At 39.4% G+C, this 24,646-nt stretch overlaps 2 protein-coding genes across 9 annotated transcripts; one reads left to right on the top strand and one right to left on the bottom strand.

The window, feature by feature from the left end:
• Window positions 1-149: 149 nt before the first annotated feature.
• APLF (aprataxin and PNKP like factor) lies at window positions 150-21,424 on the bottom strand. Of its 2 annotated transcripts, none has more exons than XM_042822788.1 (11): window positions 21,325-21,424; window positions 19,767-19,838; window positions 18,324-18,487; window positions 16,879-17,023; window positions 15,498-15,624; window positions 15,024-15,193; window positions 12,092-12,477; window positions 8,112-8,237; window positions 5,113-5,159; window positions 4,230-4,268; window positions 150-1,715 (listed from the first exon to the last, which is right to left on the bottom strand). In XM_042822788.1, the coding sequence occupies exons 1-11, from the start codon at window positions 21,415-21,417 to the stop codon at window positions 1,516-1,518; spliced, it is 1,569 nt and encodes a 522-aa protein (XP_042678722.1). In that variant the 5' UTR covers window positions 21,418-21,424; the 3' UTR covers window positions 150-1,515. The 2 variants fall into 2 exon arrangements, with proteins under 2 accessions (XP_042678722.1, XP_042678733.1); XM_042822799.1 differs by having other exon boundaries at window positions 19,782-19,838.
• A 210-nt stretch (window positions 21,425-21,634) lies between these two features.
• FBXO48 (F-box protein 48) lies at window positions 21,635-24,646 on the top strand. 7 transcript variants are annotated; one of them, XR_006170539.1, is made up of 5 exons: window positions 21,635-21,711; window positions 21,995-22,331; window positions 23,271-23,320; window positions 23,443-23,574; window positions 23,699-23,786. XR_006170539.1 is itself a non-coding variant. In XM_042828614.1 (4 exons), the coding sequence occupies exons 2-4, from the start codon at window positions 22,026-22,028 to the stop codon at window positions 23,504-23,506; spliced, it is 420 nt and encodes a 139-aa protein (XP_042684548.1). In that variant the 5' UTR covers window positions 21,635-21,711; window positions 21,995-22,025; the 3' UTR covers window positions 23,507-23,791. The 7 variants fall into 7 exon arrangements, 4 of the variants coding, with proteins under 4 accessions (XP_042684548.1, XP_042684563.1, XP_042684522.1 ...); XR_006170537.1 differs by lacking the exons at window positions 23,271-23,320; window positions 23,443-23,574 and adding an exon at window positions 24,269-24,646 and having other exon boundaries at window positions 23,699-23,964; XR_006170538.1 differs by lacking the exons at window positions 23,271-23,320; window positions 23,443-23,574 and adding an exon at window positions 24,266-24,646 and having other exon boundaries at window positions 23,699-23,964.

The raw sequence follows: 24,646 nt of genomic DNA, 5'->3' as shown, positions 1-24,646 counted from the left end.
TCTTACACTGTATGTATCACCCAGGTCCTCGGCCAACAGAAACTGAACGGTTGCCCATCATAAGCATTTGTATTTTCATTATTTTTAAGAGAAACTGCAGTCACACTTTGCAAGTTACTATTGTGTATCCAAAATTAGCCTCAAACCAATTTGCAGTAGCATCCAATTTATTCTAAGTAACTTTATGAGGGTTTTGCAAGAAAGATTACATGGTCAGAATACAGATCTGAACAGCAGTTTGCTTCCATGGCACTCAGTCTCTTCAAGCAAAGATATAACAGTATTAAAATGATTAACAAACACAAGACTGCAAAAGCATATTAAAGAGACAGGAAATTACTACAAATATCTGCTTCTTCTGAAGCCCTAGAAAACAGTGTTTTTCTTCATGCTGGGAATATGCTGCAGAAAAGTGATCAGCTGGAAGAAGTACTCCTGGAAGTTCACCAGCAGAGAGCATTTCATCACCCAACTACAATGCTCCAAGTGCAGTTGGATATCTATTATTCAACCATAATTAGGAAAAATTTCACGAAGTCACACAAGAACAGTATCCCTGCTGAATTTCCATATTAAAAATAATAAAAATACCTCCTAAATTAACATGGCTTCAAGCACCTGCCAGAAACACATTCAAATTTTTTTTTAATTTAAGCTCAGGAAAGCTGCGAACACACTGAAGGCAGGATCTTCCAACAGAGCCTTTAAAGAAAATCCACAGAGACACAGTTATAAGGTTTTTTCCCCTCATGGCTTATTATAAGTTTAATTGTGCAAAAATGGTCATTTTATTTCAGCTTTTTGGTGAGCCAAACAGCTCCAGGGATGTACATGTATTTGAAAAGGTACCGTAATTAAAGCAAATACACCATAATTTGTGTGGGGACATCATCAGACGTTCAGTACACTTAGATATTCTGAAGTTATTCAGACAACCAGTATTTAACTGCTGTACATCAAGACAACTGAAGTAAAGCTTAAAAGGAAAGCTAGTAGCTGATGAATGGAATGTAAAGTTTCAATAACTGAAAAGTAAAATGGTTTAGACAGATTTCCTCAGTGATGGCCAAGAATCCGCCTGTGACATGACAGGTACGAAGTCTGGTTCTTCTTTATTTAACACAGTATATATTGTGTTTCAGCAAATCTAAAGGCTTTTCTAATGTCAATATTTAGACAGAGAGATAAAGCATTATAAACCTTTAAAATTGTATTTTGTACAGCCAAACTAATGATGCTGGAGAAGAAATAGCTGATAAAGTTCTGTTTCACAAAGTCCTACTTCAGCTGACACACAGTAGAATCCCAGAGCTCAATCATTTAACTCCACCACTTAAAGTGTGCAATTTACACAAAAAGAAAGGTATTGCTGAATCCCTTCACCACCATTAAGCTAATCTCTCCCCATAGTTCCTATATCACTGAGGAAAAAGTAGTTTTCAAAGCAATTTCTGTTCTTGCACACCCAAATTTTAATACAACTGGATTGCACATTCTTAATGTTATTCAGTGCAGCTACTTTTTGGTCTTAACAAATCCCTGTGCTTCTTTCACAAGTGTTTCAACATCTTCCTTTTCTTCTGAACTTGGTTCCCAGTCAGAATCTTCATCAGTCGGTTCACACTCCTCTTCCTCATCATCTATGAAGCTGTCATTGAGATCATATTCATTTGGCCCACCATCATCATCACTGTCTTCCTCTAAACCTCTTTTTCCTGGAAGGACAAAAATGTAATAATGCATTCATGAATCACAACCATAAAACTAAAAACTTAATCCAGAGACTACTTAATTGATCTGTCCCAAGAAGACAGAGAATAAACTGAAGCATCCTACCTAATTCTGACAATTTCTGGTTAGATTTACAAAAGCCTTGTGACAAGTTGAACCATGTTATCTCTCTCTGACACTTAACTGCAGAACTTTATCACCTATCACTAAGGTGTCTGATCACCTCAAGTTTTGCTTACTGGGTTTACGCAGAGTTCCTTTTTACAGTGAAGTCAGAAATGGCTTCACCAAAGGTAGATCATGCCTGACCAATGTGGTGGCCTTCTATGATAGAGTGACAGCATCGGTGGACAGGGGAAAGGTGATCAGTGTCACCTGCCTGGACTTCTGCGAGGCCTTTGACATGGTCCCTCACCACAGCCTTCTCTCTAAATTGAAGAGGTGTGGGTTTGAAGGATGGACTGTTCAGTGTATTAGGAATTGCTTGGCTGGACACAGCCAAAGGGTTTTGTTCAATGGTTCTGTGACTTACCTGTTGTCTCTAACCATAATTCATAATGATACATCACAGAGCCAAGCTGGTTTCATACAATTACAAGCAAAAAAAAAAAAATCACATTTTCTTCTACCTCTTCACTATCAGTATCAGACCTCCCCATTCCCAAACCAGAATTTAAGCTGACTAGCATATAGCTCCGTAGCTTCTTTTTGGAAAGCAAGAACTTCTCTGGTTCTAGTCTCTATGATCATATCAATTATTCACGATTTTCAAGAACTACATACAACCCAAGACTGGATCTCAGGGTCTGAAAGTTTTTGGTGTTGCTTAATCTGTGCTCTTCATGCAGTCCCAACCTTTTTTTTTTTTTTTTAAAAAAAAAAAAAAAAAAAAAAAAAAAAAAAATCACTGGTATTAACAATGTGAGTTATTTAACCAGATTTACTATCTAAGCAAAATAAGACAAAAAAAAAAAAAAAAAAGAATACACATTGCAGACTACATCTGGATCTAAACTATGCATCTTCCTTGCCATTTAATCTCTAGCTACTGGTAGATGGCTTTTTTACATTTACATTACATTTCATTTTCTGCCTTTGGCTATTTTATACTCGAATTCCTCAATAATTTTATATGGCTTTTATTTCCTATTCACTTCTTTCATAAGTGTCAAGTAAAAGACAACAACCTGCTAGATGACACACCCCAAGCTCTCAACCAAGATCCATGCTGGATAGTTTATGCTTTCTTTCTGAACAAGGGTTAAGGAAATGCTAAACACTTCTTTTCCAAGAGGAATGTAGTCTACCTGTTTTTTCCGTAGTTCACTTAGGCTATTTTATTACGCAATTTTCTAATTCTATGTCTTCTATCTACCTTAAAAACTTACCTCTATGTGATGAAATTGCCTTCTGCTTTCCTAGTACTTCACAATACTCTGTAATGATGGCAGGCATCAAAGACAAAAAGCGTCTTTTTATAAGAAACAGATGCTGTTTGCATTACATTCCCAAGCTCTTTTGGATGGATAGTCTTGCAGTGTTCCTTTATTGCTCAAATGCGTTGGCAAATTTACCCATTTAAACCAATTCTGCCATGTGAAGCTCTGTCTTGGCAGCAACATTGTACTGGCACTACCATGGCAGCAGTGCATTCTTCTTTCATTTGTTAGCAGCTGCAAATCTTCAACAAGTTTATTTTCTTTGTTTCCCGATTTTGATAGACATGCATAACTCATGCTCTACAAGTTTACGCTATCTCCCTTTTCCTTGTGTGTCCACAATTTCTCATTAGTTACACTGCATTAGTATTCTGATCATGTTATTGTGCCCTTAGGTCACATCCAACCATCCACCTATCACCAATATTTCCCACTGAACCACGTCCCTCACTACATGTTAAACATTTCATGAACACCTCTAGGGATGATGATTCCCCCACCTCAAGTGTGCCCTTACTAGGGCTGAGTACAGAGCCTTCCTCCCAGACAGTCATTTCCTTTATTTCATCTAAAGATAACCTAACAACTAAGTCTGTTGAGCAATTTTTGTCATTATCTTCCATTTGAAGTCATACATCTTTTTTTCCTCACTGTATACCCCAGTCCAGATCACTAATATTTATATTAACCATGGGCATTTCTTAGCAGCCTCAGACCAAAGCTTCAGGTACTTGAGCTGTGTGCGCACAGTGTACAAGAGAGAACACCATTAACTTATGAACTCAGAACCCATCCTCATTTTTAAATGTAAAACATCAGATTGATCTCTTGTCTGCTTCCAGAGAGCAATAGACATGCTCATTCAAGAAGCTTAGCACAAATTGAACTTCAGCACTCTCATCTGTGAAAAAGCAAGCAGGTTTTCACTAAAAATGAAACAACAATGACTTTCTCTTGGTTTTATCAAGCATCTCCAGCACTATTAAGTGCCTAAAAACTTAAGCATGTAGGTTATGGCCCACGCTGATGTATCCGTTCACAGAATTAGAACACACTCACCATTCTTGGAAGTTCGTTGTCGGGTTCGTCTTTCAGTTACTAAAGAAAAGAAGGTTATTAATGAGGACAGAGTACAACCCAGGAGAAGTGTCATTCACGGAAGCTGCTACAATAAGTGACTGACCTCTTCAACACTGCAGTGATTATGCAGTGCTCACAAACAGAAAAATTCCTCCCTGACACACAGCCCCCAAAAAACTATTTTGTATTGAACGATTGCTGAGAAATTCACCAGATGACCTTTTCTTGGAACTATAAGCCATTCCTTCCCCAAGAAAAATGTCTTTAAGATTGATATTTTCAAATCCTAAATTGAAGTATTTAAATATTTTACAGTTACCTCAATAAATTACTCCTTAATAATGTCATAATTCTAATTCTTTAGGTGAAGTACATTATCACTACGTGTCCATAATAGATTTGCTCTGATGACTTCTTCATAGCACTGGGATTTCAAGTAAAAAAAAAAAAAGTGTCCAATAATCAAAAAAACAGGAAGTACCTCTTTGAATTCTTTAAGAGCACACAAAATATAAGCAGGGCATCTCCCTGAGTTTTTTGACAGTTACTGAAATATATTCCCTGCTTTCATTTTCTTGATACAGCTCTGAATAGATAGGAAAGATCTGCTAATGTAAGATACCATATTTGTACTGTATTTAATTTATAAATTTATATCTATATAATACTCATTAAAAAAATTACTATGCTCATGGAAATGCCCAGTTGCCACATGGCACCTTTTATCTGGTTTTTATGCTCCTGTATATTACATGCTAAGAATTGTCTGATCCAAACTGTCTGGTTATTCACATTTTTGTATCCATTGTTGGTTTATGTATACATGTATACAGCCTTAATTACATTGAATAGCTTAGCTTACCTGGAGGTACAGTGTGCTTGTATTCAAGTTTGTGTTGTGGATTCTTCCTGAAAAGAAGAAAACAACAAAAGCATGATTTGCCCCTGTGCTCAACATATAAACAGCCCAGAACTGCATGGTATTTTTGGATATGAACACAGATCAGGGAAAGGTGAACACCCTGAATGAAGAAATGAACTGATTTGTTAGTTGAATCCTCAACACAAGATTAAGCAGCAGCCTCCTCCCCATATTCCCCTCACCTTTTATCTGAAAACTTACTATAAGAAAAAAAAATATCAAATATCATAAAATTGCATAATTGTACAAGAATGATATAATTATACAATCATACAATCCTATAATTTATTGTTCTCTTTAATACAGTTTTCAGACTTAAATCAAGGAATCGTTACAGACTTGCAGAGCCTCAGACCTTTTCTATCATGCAATTTGTTCTGCTGCACAAAATTCTATGTTACATCTCAGCTACGGCCACAAAACCCATTTTCATTAAGCAACATTCATCAAAATAAAAGTTGGTGATCAGTACCTTACTGCAGTCTTTGTGCTTGTAGAATGAAGGTGGAAGATTAAAAACAGATTGAATAAGAACTATTTCTTATTAAGAAAATTGCTGGTTGATCAAAATTGAGATGCATCTCCAAAGTCACGTAACATGCACTGGTTCAACACAGTAAAACCTGATCCAATTATTTACTCTAATGAAGAATGAAAACAGAATATAACTTGTGGTGCATTAAAGCACAGTGCAGGTCTGAAACACCCAGGTGTAACTTCCACGATTTGCAGTATATGGATACAAATAAAATAGTTTGGGAAACTGAAGCATTGGAAAGAACTGCTTGTTTTGAAGGATCACACAGAGCGACCACAGGAAGAATCACTCATTTCTGCAGGATGTTACTGCAGTTCAATTTACAACTTCTCACATCTTCTGAAATAAATAAACAAATAGCTTTAGAACAACGAAAGAGAATTTTAACTCACTGTTGGGCTGCCAGCACGTTCCTCTCCTCCAAGCTGTGACTACCGCAGGTAATTAACACACATCAATGTTTTCCCCCTCATCACAATCCCTCTGCAAACTGTTAAGCAACGCTGCTCTAATAAATTTTAGCTGAGTGTAGTATAGCTGGCATTGTGCTTATTTTGTTAGTATACTGCAGGCTTTTCTTGGGACTGCCTGCTTAAATTCTTTCTGCTCTGTTTTCCATTTTTCTGTACAGAAGTTTCTAACTTCAGGAAAACCAGTTCAGTTATCCTAATTTCTGCTTCTGAACAACAATTAAAATCCATTATTCAATTATGACACTCCCTTTGGAACTGCTTGAAACTTATAGGATGAGTCTGCAACCGCAGCTACTGCGTATTTTACAAACTATCTTTGCTACAAAAACTGCCTTGTAAAACTAGTTGCTTATTTATGTTTTATTCTTCAAGGAACAGAGTAATACAGACACACTTTCGCTATGTATATACATATATATGTCACAACTTGTGACAAATTCAAGCATTTCAACTCGATTTACAATTCCATAGCTACTGCCATCCTGAAGTACATTACGTATGCATTAAAAGTCATATTTATCTGAGTGAGAAGTGGAAGTACTGCTTCCTACAACATACTTGCTACAATAACAGAAGGAATTACTTATTTCAGTACTCTTTACTATCACCAGTATCAGACAATTAGATCACAAGTTAAGACATAGTGTTTAGATCATTCTCTTGATTACGCTCTCTTCAAACTGTAGCCAACAACAAAAATTATTTGAAAACTCTTCAATCCACATCTGTTGGTAAGTTTAAAGAATTAGCATTGCTTTACAGGTGCCTCATATCCTTTGCCTCAAAATAATTAAACAGATTAAGAACTGATTAACTTACAAAGACGCTCTGTGTGCTCTGTGTTTTGTTTTTGTATTCAGTACCCACTGCACTGCTGAAATGCACCTTGGCAACTTCACTACTGGTATAAATCCAGATTTCTTGTTCTGAGTAATAAACTCATCCACAACACTTTGTTGTATTTCATAGAGAACACATTCTTTAGAGTCACCTATGCTTTCTCAAAGAGAAAGTGGAAAATGTTTCTGCTCTCTATATATACACTCGCTCTATTAACAGCAGCTGTAAGTTTCAATATGCCTGAGCAGAAGTGCTATTTCCTCAAAATATATTCTTCTGTCCATATAGTCAACTACTCAGTAGTCACTAACAAAAAAAAATGGGAGGTCAAGCATTGTAACAGGCTTCCTACAGAAGGGTTGATGCCCCAATCCTGCCAGTGTTCAAAAGCCATTTGGGTAATGCCCTTAACAATATGCTTTAAGTTTTGATTAGCCCTGCAGTGGTCAGGCAGCAGTACCTGATCTCTGTATGTCCCTTCCAACTGAACTGTGCTAAGATCTGCTAAATAAATGCTTAAAATCTAAACACTGAAGAAAAAAATAGAACAATCTTTCAGAAAATCAACAGCACTTAAACTAAACTGCAGTAAACTAGAAATTGGATGTTATTGTTGCTACCTGAATTATGCTTTCTAGGGAGTCAGATAATAATTAACATAGAGATTTTGAAAAAAAACTCAAAATACACTTTATCAAAATTTAAACTAAAAGTTCAGCATGAACAACGTATGTAGCAATAAATTAGTGTTGGTAAAAAAGGAGTTTGCTACATGGCGAGAAGTTAAAAAGGGTGTTACTGTTAAAAGTTAAAAATCTATGTTAGTCAATAGTTTCAGAAGTTAAGATTCCATGTTTGCTAGGCTGAAATCACTACCAAACATTTTGCACAGACTTTAGTGCTTGGAAGGTAGCAGCCTATCCACAGTAAATTTCAAAAGGCACCAAGACAAGAACATGAGCCACAATGATATGCTCTACTCAAGATTTAATTCAAATACCACTCTTTGCTTTTGTGTCACTTTGTAATTGCAGAGAACAGTCTTAAGCTATAAAATAAGTAAAGCCATTTCATGCAGTGCCTCTTACCTATAGCAAGCAGTTCCATATGGACATTCGGGGCGGTTATCGTTGTCATCTTGAGTTACACTGTGTGTTTCATAATAATCATCATCATTAGGGTGACTGAACTGCTGAAAGTGAACGGGATTCCTCCTGTAGAAGACAAATACATATATGGAGGTCCCATTTACACTCATTCTTCTGTGAGTACACAAGTACAGTTTTTTAATGTTTATGCAGCACATCAGACCTACTTTCAGGGTAACAGAAGGATATTTTTGTCTCAGCAACAGTTAAAACATCAATTTTCCTATTTGCCTTCAGTATATCAAGGTTCAAGACCTCCAGCCCATGTACCATCTCCTAAAGTAATCACACAGCACCAATCCTGCTCATAGCCTGACTTGCTCAGTTTTGGCTCCCTGTGGAGCACTAGAAGAGTTACAGAAACTACTACTGCAGCCTCAGCTTGAGCTGGAAGGCCCAATGCATGGCAACCAAAGCACTGCAGTAATAGACTCCACGTACACTCGGGGATAATATATTTGCTTCAAGCAATCTGTATCAACTAGTAGTTCTGTTATGCATACAACTTCTTACTTAAATGCTGTCACTTTACTTCAAATGTCTACTGAATAGTTCACTTACTACAGTTTGTACAGTTTGCCTCGGCTACCTTGGCATTTTATTTGAAGTATCCCATTCCAATCTGAGCAATGAGGAAATGAAGCTGTACTACAAGACATAACAGCTCTGCATGTGGCTGAATCAGCAATGCAAGCAGTGAGAGCACATCTCTGGCATAAACAGCCTTCTGCTTTATCTGTTTACACAGGAAGGATCCAAGACGTAGCAAACAAAATGGTTTATTAACTGACCTCTGTGTAACTGCTTCTAGTCAATAGGTTGGAATGCGCACAACGCAAGACAAGGAAGCTATAAACACCACTTAAAGAACTTTAAAGCTTTATAAAACTTCTAAGTGATATTAAAACAAACAGAAAAATGAGTTGTGATTTCAGGACACAGATAAAAAATAAACACTACAAAAATGACACAGTTAACATTCTGTTACCAGAAGCACATTTACTTTTTTCCTATGATTTCTTTTTTAGAGATACTTTTTCCAAATATAACACTTACAAGCAAGGAATATGGGATATGTTAACAAATGCTTTTTCCAAAGACACCCAGAAAATACATCAGTGACTTATCACGCTAACTCCTTTGAGTACACAAGAACCACAGATAAGCTCTTCAATGAGCTACTTATAAGAAGTTACAGCATCCCTTCTGTGTATTTACAAAGGTGACAGCCTTCTTGACCTGGTCTTTTCTGCTAATTTTTGCAAGCTGTAGGACAAATAAATACTATTTCAGTAGATACTACTGCAGGGTTGCATTTACTTGTCACTTATTCTACCACAAGTTCTCAGAAAACATCACTTCCTAAATGAAATTCAGGCACCGTGGAGCTGGCTGCTCATTTCCTTTCCCATTTAAAAATAAATGAGATGAAACCAAATCATTTTACTTGCTCTGTTTTCTAAGTGCACAAAACTACCTTATTAACGATATTTGCAAGAATTCAAAATCATTTAAGACATAATTCATCTCCTCAAGGGGATCTGGAAGCAACTAGTGTTCTGCGAAATCATTTTTCTACTTTTTCCTAGAATAAGAAATGTACTTCATTATTTTTACCAAGGAAAGAATTCCTAATAGCTGCCATTTAGACAAGCTATTATATTTTAGAAGATGCACATTTTCTTCCAAAATTTTTCTTCAAACCCTACTTGAGCAACAGAACTTTGATCTTCCTCCTCAAAGCCAAATCAAACAAACTCCAAAGGAATAATGGAAAAGGAAGAAAAAGGAAAGATTCTTGATGTATCTTCCAATATGCTCAGGGCTTTTTGGACCAGCAGATCATGCTCCTCAAATTACACATTGTCTGTGAAGCATCTTAAACGTGTACTTCAGATGCTCAAACTAGTACAAACATCTTTTATCTTACCTTTACATGGATAACTTGTGCTTATTCCACTCCTAGGTGCTGTCCAATGATATCTAGCAAAACAAATATAAGCAGAGATGTGCATAGCTTGTATCAACAGCCCTCCTTGCAGAAAATCTAAAGCTTACATGCACATCTCTTCCCTTTTATAAAGGCTTTCATTCGTTTGAACATTTTGAATTTTATTTTTTCTAGGCACTAGAGGTTTGATCAGTAGGAGCACAACACCTGTTACAATTAAATGTGCTATGTGAGCTGTACTTCTCTAACTACTCACTCCACTTCTGATCAGGTTTTGGCTACCACAGCTTACACAAGGGCCTGATGTATGCTGAGAGAAGCACCAGTAGGTCAAAGCAAGAGCAACAAGCATATAGGATGTAATGGCCAGAATGTGAAGGTTCCAATGCAGCTGTCACCACCTGCAGCCATCACCCTTGGTTATCCATCATCTGGCAGTCTCTTCTGAATCCACCAGCTTACAGAAATGACATAGAAAAACCTTCACACTGGAAGGTATAAATGGTATAAACCCATCCCCCTAACCAACAAGCTTATGAAAGTGGATCTGCTAGCAACCAGACTGAGTAAGATTTTGTTGTGCATTGTCCCATACCATCCTTTTCCTTACGATGCAATACTTTGCCTCAATATTGCTAACCAATATTCCATACTATTTGTAACTAAAACATGTTTTCTTAATCCTCTGATTTACTGAAGGATTCCTAATGTTTAATTCCACCCAACTCACATATGCAGGAAAACTAGTTTGAGACAAAAACAAAAAGCAAGGCAGATGCTGCATTTGCATTACTGGATCAGCTTACTGGACTAGTAAAATATTTTCAAGATAGTGATTAAGGGCAAAAACAGACATGAAAAAGATATGAAAAGGGGTAATTTGACACAATCATTAACACTGCATCTTTGAGCTTTTGATTTCCCCTGCTGTCTGTGGCATTAGACACAATAAACATACACTCTTGCTAGATTGTTCTCACTAATATTCAAGCTTCCTGAACATCACTGGACCCACTGACTATTTCCTAGATTAGCTTTCTCTCGCATTCCTGTCTGCATGGAAGAATTCAGAGCTCAAAGACACCTTCTACTACAGTGCTCACTAGCTAACTTCAAGATCACCACTGAGTTTGCATCTTCTCTTTGATGCAGCAACACATGGCATGCCAAATCTTTTCTGGGCAGAAGAAACTAGCAACAGAACATACACCCAAATGTTCCATCCTGATGTTGTGGGACTTCTTTGTTACATCTGTATCTCACAGAAAACTTTTACAACATATCTTCAGTCACCAAAAAGAGAGGGAGAACAAAAGAAATGCACTTCACTTGAAATATACCAAAGAAGGGAACCAGATAAGGGTTAACATGGAGTTTCTAAGTATGCTGTGCTGTATTTCTAGGCAGTGAGTGGAAGCTAAATAAGAAACCTGGCTGGTCAACTTACAATAAACATAATTCTTCATTACTTAGGAAAGACAGATAAAAAGTATTTTGAATGTTCAAGTCACAAGGCATGCAATTACTTCCACAACTAAAACTCTCTTATAAAATTTTTATCTGTTAATAAAACAAGCCCACAGGGTCTAGGTTGGGTTTGTACCACTTACACCTCTTCTCCTCGCTGCTACTTGTGCCTGGCTGGCACGCACAGGTTTGTTAATTTGTTCTTTTAAAATGGACTTCTGTTGCCTATTTCCTTTATTTCCCTTACCACTTTATCTTTTAACTTGCTGAAGTACCTCATCCCCTGCTAGGTTGTATTAGCAGCTAACAAGACCACCTGGCTCTTCCTTTTGTATTTTAAGAAGCAAATCACATGAAAAGAATTTTATCACTCCCATGCTTACCAGAAGATTCCCCCCCCCCAATATCAAACCTTGTGATGATTTCGCTGTTTTCTGTTCCACAGCTAATAAATTACTTCTCAATTATATACCAGCTTAAGTTTGTTTTAAGTTTACTTTACCTGTAACAGGCTGCTCCATACATGCAAGGCGTCCTCTTGTGCTTTATCTTTCTGGAGCTTTCTGAAGCCTCAGCACCTTTGGTTGTATAAGAAATCTCAGTGTCGTAATCCATATCTGCATTGGGCTCATAAGCACCTTCCTGGGCACCAGTAGGTGAAGTCCTGCCCCGGGGAGCTTGTTGGCTTGTAGAACAAGTAAGCTGTCCTTTGTTTTCTGATTCCTCAAGTCTATTTATCTTACTGGACATCTGACCTGATGGTTTAGATCGTTTACTATGCAGCTGCCTGTTACTTTTTTCCACAGAACTTCCAGCTTTTTTTGTTTCAGTCTTGCCTTTTCTTTCCATGTTTCCCATGGTACTTTCAAGAGGAAATCCAGATGCATTCTGTGGAACAAAGTTACATTTTGAACAACTTGAAAATCTACACTCTACAGAATTAAAAGCATTAAGGTCAAACTCTTCCTTGTGTTGTCATTCCAGTTTCCAAAATCATCTTCTCCACTTCTCAAAGTCCAATTAGCTGCTACATACAGCTGCCAAATGAAAAGTTGAGGTTAAGAACATGCACAGAATGCAGAGAAAACCTTATCCTAGAGTTTACATCCTCAGCCTCAGTTCCTTCACAAGTAGATGCTTCTCTCCTATCACCTTGGCCTCTAAGTAGTCTAAGGATTTTAGTTTAAATTAAATTTAAAAGTACTGCTCCTTAAAAATTAAGATGGGTTATACATGTCAGGATACAGCGGACTCTAGAAGAACATACATTACTTTACAAGAACCAATTTTAATACCTAAGTACCAAGATTCATGGGTTATCTATATATAAGAGATATATGGGAATCAATAAGTACACACCTTGAGCTTAATCTCACCTCTAAGGCACCTGGAATGATTTAAGGTCATGAGCTAAAGCATAAAACAGCTCATCAGGCTAATATTGCAGTTTTGACAAATCCTGCATTTCAAGATTTAGAATATATACACTTAAAAGTAGAATATACACTTAAAAGAAGAGTGCTTCAGAGGCAGGAGATACATAACTAAGCTGTAACCTGGAAGCATACCCATACTAAAAGCTCAACAACCCTGACACTGTAAAGTAACTATTCAAACGTCTCTACTCTCTAGAGTTTATTACCTGATGTGCCACCTTGTGTGAATTCATACTGAGTTTGCACTGATGTGTTCAGCACACTTTGAAAATGGACTGATTGCTTCCTATTTGATTTTGCTTTTTTCAATGCAAAACTAACGAGTTCACCAAAGCCTGAGGCAACTGTAAGTGAGCAGCAATACTACTAAGAAGTGGCAAACTCTGCAGGAATCTCAAGTGATCCTTGCAGCACCATATTAAATAAGTCAACTCAGGGTCAAAAATGACTCTTCTGTGACACCCAACATAAGGCTCAAACAATAGTAATTAAGGAAATGAGCTTTCATATGCAGAAATATGACTCAATTACTTTTTCCTAACTTGCCTCTCCCATGTGGGGACTCCCACTACCACGTGCTTTACCCTCACTAGATAAAACACAGGAAATTAGTCACATGTTATCAGATCTTGTGATGAGTTATTAAAAGAAGAAAAATACTGTTAGCATGGAAAAAAAATGAGACAGCAGCACAGGTTGCATTCATTTTTGGCATGTGTGTGACTGCACTGCCACCTGGCGGCTGGCTGCCACGACAGCTGAGTTGAGGGTCTTGCTCTTAACCTGCAATATCAACACTTCAATGTTTCAGTTTTCTGTGACTGGTTTGAGCAAGCAAAAGTAATCATTATTTCCTCCTACAGAGTTCAGGAGTCAATTTTTTTTTACTGTACTTGAGATAAACGTTTACGAAATTATTTAATAGCAGAAAGAAATGAGGCTTCTATTATACAGTCACTCACTAGCATTAACGTTACTCAAGAAAACATTTTCAGATGAAGAGATACTACATTATATCAAAGCTACCCACAAGTAATCAGCTCAAACTACCCACAATTAAGCTCAAACTCTCCACAAGTAGGTAATTTCAATAAGAAAGATTCAAAAACAATCCACATACACGTTTTGCAGCATGAAAAATGATGAAGCGTACAAATGAAAACTATTTTTCAAATCTTGTAACAGATCCAAGCAGTTCTAGTGTTAGAGGCTTGAAACACCAACTAGTTCATTTAAAAATCAGTACAAGCCTTAGTTTGTTCCCACCAGAATGAGTTTTGAGGGTCATTATCAACAACAAACATCTTTTCATTATTAGCAGGATACTACCAGTAAGCACATAATTCCCTAAAAATGCAGCTTTACTTTGAATCCACACTGACTCATTGCCTAGCTGGACTGAAGACTCTGTTTGCTCACAATCACAGACAATTTTAGATTTCAGATGATTTACTCCCCTCCACTTTTGACTCTTACTGCAATGCCATTACTACACTCCTCACTATCTTCCTTCAAAACGTAGCAGTTTCATGGGGCTTGTACCAGTGTTCCAGCCACAAAATTTAACCAACTAGAATGGCACTAGTTTGGGTAAAGTCCACAGCTGCCTTGTATCAGCATCATCATCCATCACCTAATCCCCTAAAGACTTCTCAGAAAAACAAACCATGCTCCAAAGCCACTTGAAGTGAGACTACTAGAGCAGTACTTTGTCCCATCTTCCAGATCTCTTGCTGCAAAGCTGGAAGTATGGTGTTTCTATGGAACAATCACAGCCCAGATCCCAGGTCTCAAAAAAGAAGCACAAAAAACACTCGTTATCAAGTCTCTGAAAGCTTCCTTGTTACAGAGCTGTTTCTGAAATGCCAGCTCATTGGACAAGTGTTGAACACAAACTACAAGCAGAACACATAGTTAAATTCTAAACCCAACCATACACTGTGACATTGCCAACTACATTTTTGAAATACCATCATTTTGCTAACAGCAAAATGTTACCTGTAATGGAGAGGACAGTCGTCTCCCTTCCTCCTCATCTTGCTCTTCATCTTCAAAATTCTCTTTAATTTCTTCAGAAGCTGATCTCTTTCCCTGCAGAATACTTACTTCTGATTTTAAAGATTCCATATCGCTTTTTCCCCTTCCTTGGCTTTTTTTGTTTCTATCACCTTGAAAGAAGAAAAAAAAAAAAAAAGTTACTTTTGGAACACAGCTTTTACTCAAAGCTGTGAGTAAAAGTGAGGGTTTTTACATAAAACCCCAAACGCAGTGGAAATCTAAAGTTACCTCTAAGTATAACACTGGGTAAAAGCCAGGAGGACTATCAGCAGATGTGCAAGCATGGTTTCAACAACTTCTTCCACTTCCTGTACTCCAACTGGACTTTGTTTAGAGGAGTAATACTTGTGCTTTAAGATACACATCAACATATACTGAATATTGATATGCAAACATACTACACTGTGAACTTACCTCCTTTCATTATAGGCTCAGAAATCCTTGGAACCAGGAGGTTTTTTTCCAGCATCCATGATGGAAGGACCCTTCTCCTTTGAATAGATTTTGACTGTTCACCTTCACTATCATCACAAAAAGGAACCTGGAACAATACTTACTCTTTAATACTTTTTGTCACTTACAAGAGAGTAAAACTGGAACACAAGTCTGTCATCAGTTAGATCCTTCAAAAGTAGCCTGGGTTACTAACTTTCAGGGAGTGCCCATTGCCTGAAAACGCTAATAGTTTTTATCCACAGAGAAATGGCATTTATAAAAGCTTTCATTCAGTACAAAGTTCCTCAGACCTTTGGAATAAACGTGTAAAAGACTGAAGACTGAAAGTTTCATAGCAAGATCCTAAAATAACTGTTCTATGCAGTTTCCAAAAAACAATAGGAGTAAATGGGTTTAACAAACAACAAATGCCTATTTGTCAAAAAACTTTTGTCAAAAAAGTTCCGCTAGCATTCTTTCAATTGCTTCCTTCAGAAAGAAATCACACTCTGAACATTGTAAGAAGTTAAATACATCAAAGTTATGTTTAATATGCACCTGTTTAATGAAATACCACCAATTTGGCACTATCTGCTAAAAGGTAAGTAAACAATCCAGGAATCCCTACTCCGACAAAGGCCAACATTTCATTCATTGTACTTAGTTACTACCTACCATATAACCATGTCACTCAAAGTGTCCCTTTTAGCAAGCACTGTGATGCTTTACACACAACAGAAACTCTAAGAAAAACAGTTCATGGAGCCAAAGGAATTTTTCAGACTGTCTGAAGGCAATTTTACTCACAGACAGTAAAAACAACACACAATGCTTGCTCTAAAAACACAGCTACCTACACGCGCCTGTGAAGATTTTGACAACACAACTCCATCACTGCTGCATGATTCCAATGAACAGGCAGCTCAAGGCATCTGCAATACAATTTCTCCAGATATGAATTTTAGAGGTTTTTCAGGTTGATTGAAAGAACTACCTCTTATTCCCCTAGGAATAATTCCCTTTGCAGGCAGTAACTGACTAGAGACTAGAACCTGGCACGGCTCTGTAGTGCCACATTCAGCTCTAGCACTGAGCTCAAAATATTAGCTCAAAATATTCCTGTAGTAACAGCTATGTTATTTTTTGTGCATTTCAGAGAACAAATGACTGTAACAGACTTGCCATAAACACAAATCTACAGTATCAATTTATAGACTTCTATAGCATATAAGCCAATCGATAAACAAATATATTTTGAGCAAATAACCTGGTCTGCCCGAGCTGACTTCTCAAGAAGACAAGCAGAAAGACACACATCCTTACACATACCACATTTTCCTGTAAAAAATTAAGCACTCACCAGATGTGTGGAAGTAGAGTCACTGCTTCTTATTTCTGTGCTACCTTGCATCTCAGAGGTGGAACATGCTGGCTCAGGTAACGATGGACTGTGAGATATCTCAACAGGGCGAACACTTACTGCTGCTTCTGCATCTTCATTATTCCTGAGGAAAGAAAATCATTCTTAAGTAGTCAAACCCACCATGAATATGAACATGCACTTCTTTTACACAGAAGCCAATCTGAACTTCTGCTATTAAACTTACAAAGTGAACCTAACATGCTCTTACATCAATTTTTAGAGGAAATAAAGATGTCTTTCTACCTTCTGCTGAATTTTGAACCAGTGATTTTCCAATAATTATTGATCCCTGCTGTAGTGCTTTAGCTTTTTTTAAGTTCATTATACATAATAGCCATTGCCACAACAAAACTTGAAGTCATTGCTTGCAATTTGCTACGCTCTAAATCCATTTTTGAATTGTTTACAGTATTAGCTCCCTCCCAAATGTAAATTGCCATGTTTCTACATAAGAAACAACACAATTTTTATTCAAATTATGTTCATTTACTTCTCACTGTCATCTTTGAACTGAAAACGTGTATTTGACTTTCTAGACTTAGTGACTTGAGTTTTTTTGATGTAAATATCATGCTGCATTGAGGTTATTTGCCATTGGTCAAATATTAGAACACAGCAAACCATTTTTTTTCTGAAGTTAACAGCTTTCAATGATGTGGATGTTGCTTAAGTTTTATTTAAAGAAAAGTTTAACCAGTTTTCAATCCTAATACTATAATCTAATAACACAACCTAATAAATCAAACATTCTAATGAGCGTGCAAGCAAACAAATCTGATTAATATCAAAATGAGAACTATGCTTCTGACACTATTTCTTTTTATTTTTCCTCTCCAAATGTTGGAAAATAGTACTCATGATAAGCTGATACCAAGTCGAAATGTCATGAATGTAGTTACTTTCAGTTATGGTGGGATCACGTAACGTGGACATGGGGATGACTATGGAAGGCACTCAGCATTTGGCAGTGGTACTTAAGACTTCTTCCTTCAGGCAAGTAATTAACATCATTTCAAACTAATGTGATAGAAAAGGGAACTTATCGTTACATAGGCAAAGCATAATACCAGATGAGCACAGATATAGTTATTGGAGTACTTAAATTTACTTTCAAGCAATATCAAACCACTGCTTTCACTCTTAAACACTTTCATGCAATGCTGTTAACACTCTCCAAGAAGAGGATTAAACTAAATAACACTGAAGCACACAGAATACAGAACACCATATTCCCAGAATTGAGACCACTTGTCATATACACCTCCTAGGCTTAGTGGTTTCTGGGCATCACCTGTGGGGCCCCTATGTGAAAAAGACTCTATTTAATGGTTAAAAAAAAAGCTGTCGCTGAGAACAGGATCATAATTGGCAGATATTGATACCTGTCTGCACTCTCCACAGGTTGAGCAGAAAGGACCTTGAAGATGTATTTGTCAACCATCAGAGAAAAGCTATCACCAAATTTCAATGAGTGCCATTCATGAGCTTCCAATGGTAGCAGACGGCCGTTCTCAGGAGACTGATAAAAGCATGAATCTACATGAATCTGTGAGACAGAAAGAATAGCCAGCATTAAAAAAGCACACATGTACATAACATGGCTGGATAACACACACCAAGCTCTATCATACAAAGCAGATTCGCCATAGGAATAGCTACAGCAAAGCTGCAATAGCAAAACATTAAAGGCAAAATAGGCATATACACAAGATAGCACAATTAACTGAACTAGTTAGTGAAAAGGTGGTTTGCTATTTTAATATCTAAAATTGATATTTAACATTTCAATCCAATTGGATTCTAAAAAATACAACAAACAAACACAACCCAATATAACAAAACAATGTAAAACAAAACTAAGTGTGAACTGGTGGGAAGGTAAACTTCAAAACTAGTGGGGAAAACACAAGTAAATGTGGTCTTAGCAGGTTTCCAGACCTAAAACCGAGGGCCACAGCTCACATTTGCAGAGTTAGCAGCACGTGGACTGAAGAACTAGGATACAAATGCCATTGGCACACAACTCCTACAACACTCAGCCAAGTCTTTGAAATAATGAAGCCTGAAACTGAGAGATACCAGAGCAAATAAACCTGTGGCACCAGAGCAGCTCCTCTTGGCCCTCACAGCACTGGTGAGCAAAACAGTCACAACTCTGTTCTAACAGAAACAGCAGCATCTACACATATCTTAAATGTTTTAGCATAGCCTGTGCACAAGCTCCAATTCACTGTAACTATATGAAGACTTGATGAGTTAATTACTGCAAAAACACCTCCAATTTTTAGAAAGCCAAGCGTTTGAGCAAGTTTAAAACTTCCCTCTAACAACAAATGGGTTTATTTGGAAAAGAAGAAAAGAAGACTTTTTTGGGCAGCCTGGTCTAGTGGTTGGTGACTCTGCACATAGCAGGGGGGTTGAAACTAGGTGATTACTGTGGTCCCTTTTGAGCCAGGCCATTCTATCATTCTCTGATTTGCTGAAGAGCAAAGGTTGTAAATTCAGAGATTTTTTTATGGAGAAGAATCAGGGGAAAATCAGTAAAGGGAATGCATCTCTGTCTCAAAAGCAAAAGCAGGACTATAAAGTAACATACAAAACCTCTGCAGTGTTTTATTTAATTCACCCAATCACTATTCTGTATGAAAACATTAGTAATATTACCTGAGAATGACACTGAATGTGAAAGTAAAGGTTATGAAATGAGAGCAAGGAAAACTGAACACTGTTCTCAAATCACAAGTGTAACATCACAAGAAAACCTAAAATAAACTGCAGCAGCTGTATTTTGGCTTTACAGGTGTAAATAAAGAGACTGAAGTTACCGGTTTGATGCGAACCTGGCCACCCACCACTTCCAATATGGCATGTTTTCGGGATATTCGCTTATCAGTAATCTGAAAAGGAGATAAAAAAAGTGATGTGAGATGCATATATTTAAGAACCAATTTTCAGAATCAGAAGCCTAAGGAATCCAGCACATCTTAGCAAGCTCTCACTTGAGCGCTTGCAAATCTGCTGCTCTGATCTGAAACTCAGCTGCTTGGATCTGGTTTTAAAAGCCTAAGTCCAGATGCTCCAGAGACTAAATACTTCTCACAAGAACATACTGAAACTCCAAGTGGCTTTTTTTGTTTTGTTTTGTTTTTTCTTAATGAATACTTCATTCTTACATTAGTTAATTCATTTACACAGGATGGGGCAGGGTGTCTAAATACTGTTCTATTCACTGCTAAGCACCATTACTGCCCACAGAGCTGTGGGTGCCCCACAGACCCTGAGGTGGGGTCCTCAGACCCCAGACTCCAGACCCTGGAGGTGCCCAAGATCAGGTTGGACAGGCTCTGGGCAGCCTGAACTTGTGGGGGGCAGCCAGCCCATGGGAGGGGTTGGAACCAGGCAGGCTTTAAGGTCTCTTCCAAGCTCAACCATTGTATGACTGCACAATCATGCAGTAGGCATAAGTGGCTGAAGTCACTGTTGACATCTCACAACAAAGAAAAACACAAGTTGTGTATAGGCTTTAAATAGCTACCAGTATGTGCTATGGGATGTCAGCATCACTGTCAGCACAAAAAACACTCTGACCAGGAAAGAAGAAGTCTGCTTCAAAAGAAAATGAGAAATAACAGTACAGTAACACTCTGCTTTCAGGACAAATTAGAGTTGCTAGAATGCACCTCTTGCATTGCTGCAAAGACATCTTCCAGGCTGGACGTGGCCCTGGGCTGCCTGGTCTGCTGGCTGGTGACCCTGCACATAGCTGGGGGTTGAAACCAGATGATCATCGTGGTCCTTTTCAACCCAGGCCATTCTATGACGACCTGCATTTGCAGGAACACTGCAAACCCCCTACCACTCCCACCCCATTCAGCACGTGGCAGGAACAGTCTTTATAGACGACAGTTCTGATAGAAGTCGTAAAGACTCCGTTAAGCTCTCCGGTTGACAGCCCTGCAGTTTGTTGAGATAACAGAGAGCTGTGACTCCAGACCAAGTAAATAAGGATGTTCTACAGTGCCTCTGTACAAAGAAAATAGGGATGTTCTCCTTAGAATCAGTGACTGAACAGGTAACACTGAATACAAAAACACCAGGAAAACCTGTGTATGATGTGTATAAACTGGAGATCTTCCGTGCGAGGCGTGCACGATAGGAGGAGCTCAGCCCCCACGCACCCAGCACCGATAATAAAGAAAGCCTGCTTTCTAACACGACACCTTAAGTCCTAGAGCTTCCTAATCAACTGATTTACTGCATCGCTGCCATCGCTTCCACACCACCGAACCCATTTCCACCCCACATCACTAAACGACGACTGCAGGCAGTTCGGCTCAGCACAGCACTCAGCTCACGGCCCGGCCGCGCCCCGCCCGCACTTACACCCAGCAAAGGGCCGCGTCCCAGCAGAGTCTCCCCGGGCGGCAGCGCTACGGGGCAGCCCCCGTCACACGGGGCCAGCCGCACGCCCGCCATGCCGAGCTCAGCTCCCTCACGTCGTCCCGCCCCAGCCGCACACCAAGAGGGCGCGGCCGCTGTTGGTGTTTAAATCCCTCCCGGCTCCGCCCGGCGCGGTAGCACGAGCCCGGAAATTGTAGTCCGCCGCCGCTGCCGCCGAGACTCGCCGCTATCTGACGCGCGGCTGGGAGAACTACGAGTCCCGGCACGGCTTGCGACAAGGGACGCGCGCGTGCGCGATGCGCCGCGGAGGTCGCCCTGTTTGTCAACAAGGCGCGGCGCTGATGGCGGAGCGCTTCCAAAGGCGGACGGGTACGGGGGCGCGCGGCGGTAACGGTCGAGCTGCGGCCGTCACGGTCGAGCTGCGGCCGTCAGCGGCTTGGCGGGAACGGGCGGTCCAGTCAGCGCCGCGCCGCAGCGCACCTGTGCTCGGCTCACGGCCGGCTAGCGGCGGCCGCGGGCTGAAAGGGTGTGGAAGGAGACAGCAGTGAGGGCCAGCTGATGGCACTGCCGTGCCACCGGTGCGGCATCCATAACTCCACACAGGCGGCAGTAACGTGGGATGCTCGTTAACTGTCGCGCTTTCCTCACTCAGGCTTGCCGACCTGACTCGGCCAGAGCTCTGAATGATGCAGAAGACAGCCAAGAGAAACAAGCAGTCGCTGACTTGTGGCGAACCGACGCTTCTCCCTCCCGACAAGAAGAGGAGAGGAGCTCCGGCCGACTTTGTGGCGCTCCTGCCTCCCGAAGTCAGCGTGCGGATCTTCAGCTCCCTCGACCCCCGCAGCCTGTGCAGCGCTGCCATGACGTGCAGGCGCTGGCGGCTCGCCATTGACGGCAACGACTGGCTGTGGAAAAACCACTGCTTAACGGTGAGGGCTGTCTGCCAGCGGGAGATCGATGGCGACAGGGGAAGTGGATATTCGTGGAAGGTAAATGGAACGTGAGTGACGGTGGTGGCAGCTTTGAAGCTTCTTGGGGTTCGTGGCAGAAATACGCAAATAGATTGCATAAATCTGTGTTTCTCATCTGTCCGAGGCTAATGCCAGATGCTTGGAGAACCACTGTAATGCCAGCGTGGCTCAGCAGCGAAACCAAACTGGGAATCCAGTTAAATACACACAAACATATCCCCTATAGAAACATCTATATCATTTTTCTACTTCCGATATCTTCTTTCCTACACAGAACCTCCTTTGCTTGCTCTTTGATTTCTAGTTAGTCCCAAGATCACCAAAGCAAAGTGGCTGGAAAGCTGGATTGAGGTGAAGGCTGTGGGGCCATTAGCTGGCTGAATGTGAGCCAGCCCAGCACCCAGGTGGCCAAATAGCATAGCCTGTCTGTCTGATGGTGTATGAGCTCTTGTGCTTCACTGGAATGATGCTGCCTGTGAAGAAAAAATTCCAGATAGCTTTATCTCAATACATGAGCAACATGCATCCAGGAGGAAGAACATGGGGTAAGCAAAAAGAAAGAAGGAGCTCACAGGAGCTTGCAGATGCTGTTTTGGAACAGCCTACACACACATAGATACATTCCAGGTTCTGGCTGCGCTGAAGAGAGAGCAGCTAGATGTGCTGAACAGTCCAGCCTCCAAACTGAAGCAGATCAGGAAAGGAATGGTTTCACAGTTATTCTTCGGACCTTGCTAGAGGGTGATCCCCACCTTATCTGAGCTGGTGCATTTGCAAACAGTGAGGTGTGAAAAGAGAGCAAGCAAAATATAAAAAATAGTAATTAAAAGAATTCTGGACTTGCACTCCCTACCTTAAGCAGGAAGGTGTTGACCTCCAAATGTAGCCATCTTTCAGCTCTTGCACAACAGTTTACAAATCTCTCTGCACCTGATCTCTATTTTGTTTCTATTTTAGAGGGGGAACGAGCAACAAAGAGATGAAGCAAGCATTTCATGCACTAAAAGGTTGGTTGAATAGAAGAATACAACCAGCCTGTGTTATGAGCATGAGCCAGACTTAAAGGTCATAAAAAACCTAAACAGGAAGAGAAAGTGAAAGGCTTTTTTTTTTTTTTTTTTTTAATAAGGAGGAAGATGAATTCTTGTTTAGGGTTTTCATTTCCCCATCATTTTCAACCTCTAAGAACTTAGGCAAGAAATGATCCTCAACCTAACTTATAAAAGATGGAAGTAGACCCAATTTTGGGCTTGGCATTCAGGTATCAAAGACACATTCCAAATCCTTTTTCTGGCACTAACTCTTCCAGTGCAAAAAACTTACCGTATTGAATGCAGCTTAATTCTGTTTACTTCCAAGATTTTAGCTGTCTGTTTTTCCATCAGATCACATTACTAAGAAACTACTGGAAAAGCAAAGTAAAACAAGAATGGCTCAGTGGAAAATACAGTAACGTTCACTCACAAAACAACTTGCCAGAGAAAAGCATGTATCCGATGGATGTTGACACATGGGGAGAAATCCTGGAAGCAGAACTAGAGAGATGAGAAACCACCACTGCTGCTTGCAACTCAAGAACCTTGGACAATACATGGACACCACTGCTGCTTGCAACTCAAGAACCTTACGTCAACACATGGACTGCCAGCCTGTAAATATTTTGCTGTTTAAATTAGTCATATTTGCAAACATACAAAGAAAGCTTCACAGGGAAAAAAAAAAACAAAACATGCAAATAACTTTTTACTTGCACTTGATCAGATTGACTGATACAAAGAGTGAAATTCTAAATAAGACTCATAGTCTTATTCAGTATTCAGTAGTAATTTCATACTTGTAAATTTAATCTTCTGTATTATATAAAGATGTTGATTGTACTTTCAATATGCACTTTTTAAAAAAGACTTGTAAAAAATATGTATAAGTGTTTGATTCAATGTGTATTGTATCAGCAGCATGATGTGGGAGTTCACCAAAAGAGACTGGGCAAGGACAAATGCAGACATTGCAAAGAAGAGACAGCCACCTGGTGGCTCAACATGCCAACATCTGCCCCAAGGGACAGAGCCTGCACATCTGGAGGTGTTGGTGCTGAGCAGCACTGCGTTTCTACTGCCCGGCTCTGGGACTTGTGAATGAGGACTCGCGCAGCAGGGCTGAAGCAGCCACTTCACTAACAGCCTCTCCATGATCAGCTACGCCCGTCTCATTTCTATAGAAGGCAGTGAAACAGGGAGTAAAACACGTTTCATTTATTACTTTGGACAAAGTAACTCAGATACTCTATGAAAATAAAGTTACCTCACACAGTTATACCATTTGGAAACTCTTAA

Source organism: Centrocercus urophasianus, unplaced genomic scaffold, assembly GCF_019232065.1.
Source record: "Centrocercus urophasianus isolate 14NV4802_14NV808 unplaced genomic scaffold, USGS_Curo_1.0 seq_10, whole genome shotgun sequence".
Lineage (NCBI taxonomy): Eukaryota > Metazoa > Chordata > Aves > Galliformes > Phasianidae > Centrocercus > Centrocercus urophasianus.
Note: the sequence above shows the minus strand (reverse complement) of the source record. Positions and strands in the feature narration are given on the sequence as shown.

Coding starts and splice junctions, on each gene's coding strand:
- APLF (XM_042822788.1), bottom strand. CDS start 21,417: ATGGCGGGCGTGCGGCTGGCCCCGTGTGACGGGGGCTGCCCCGTAGCG. Junction 19,839..21,324: donor GACGCGGCCCTTTGCTGGGT/GTAAGTGCGGGC, acceptor TCTCCTTTTCAG/ATTACTGATAAGCGAATATC. Junction 17,024..18,323: donor CCTGTGGAGAGTGCAGACAG/GTATCAATATCT, acceptor TTCTTTCCTCAG/GAATAATGAAGATGCAGAAG.
- FBXO48 (XM_042828588.1), top strand. CDS start 22,026: ATGATGCAGAAGACAGCCAAGAGAAACAAGCAGTCGCTGACTTGTGGC. Junction 22,332..23,698: donor GAAGTGGATATTCGTGGAAG/GTAAATGGAACG, acceptor TTTTTCCATCAG/ATCACATTACTAAGAAACTA.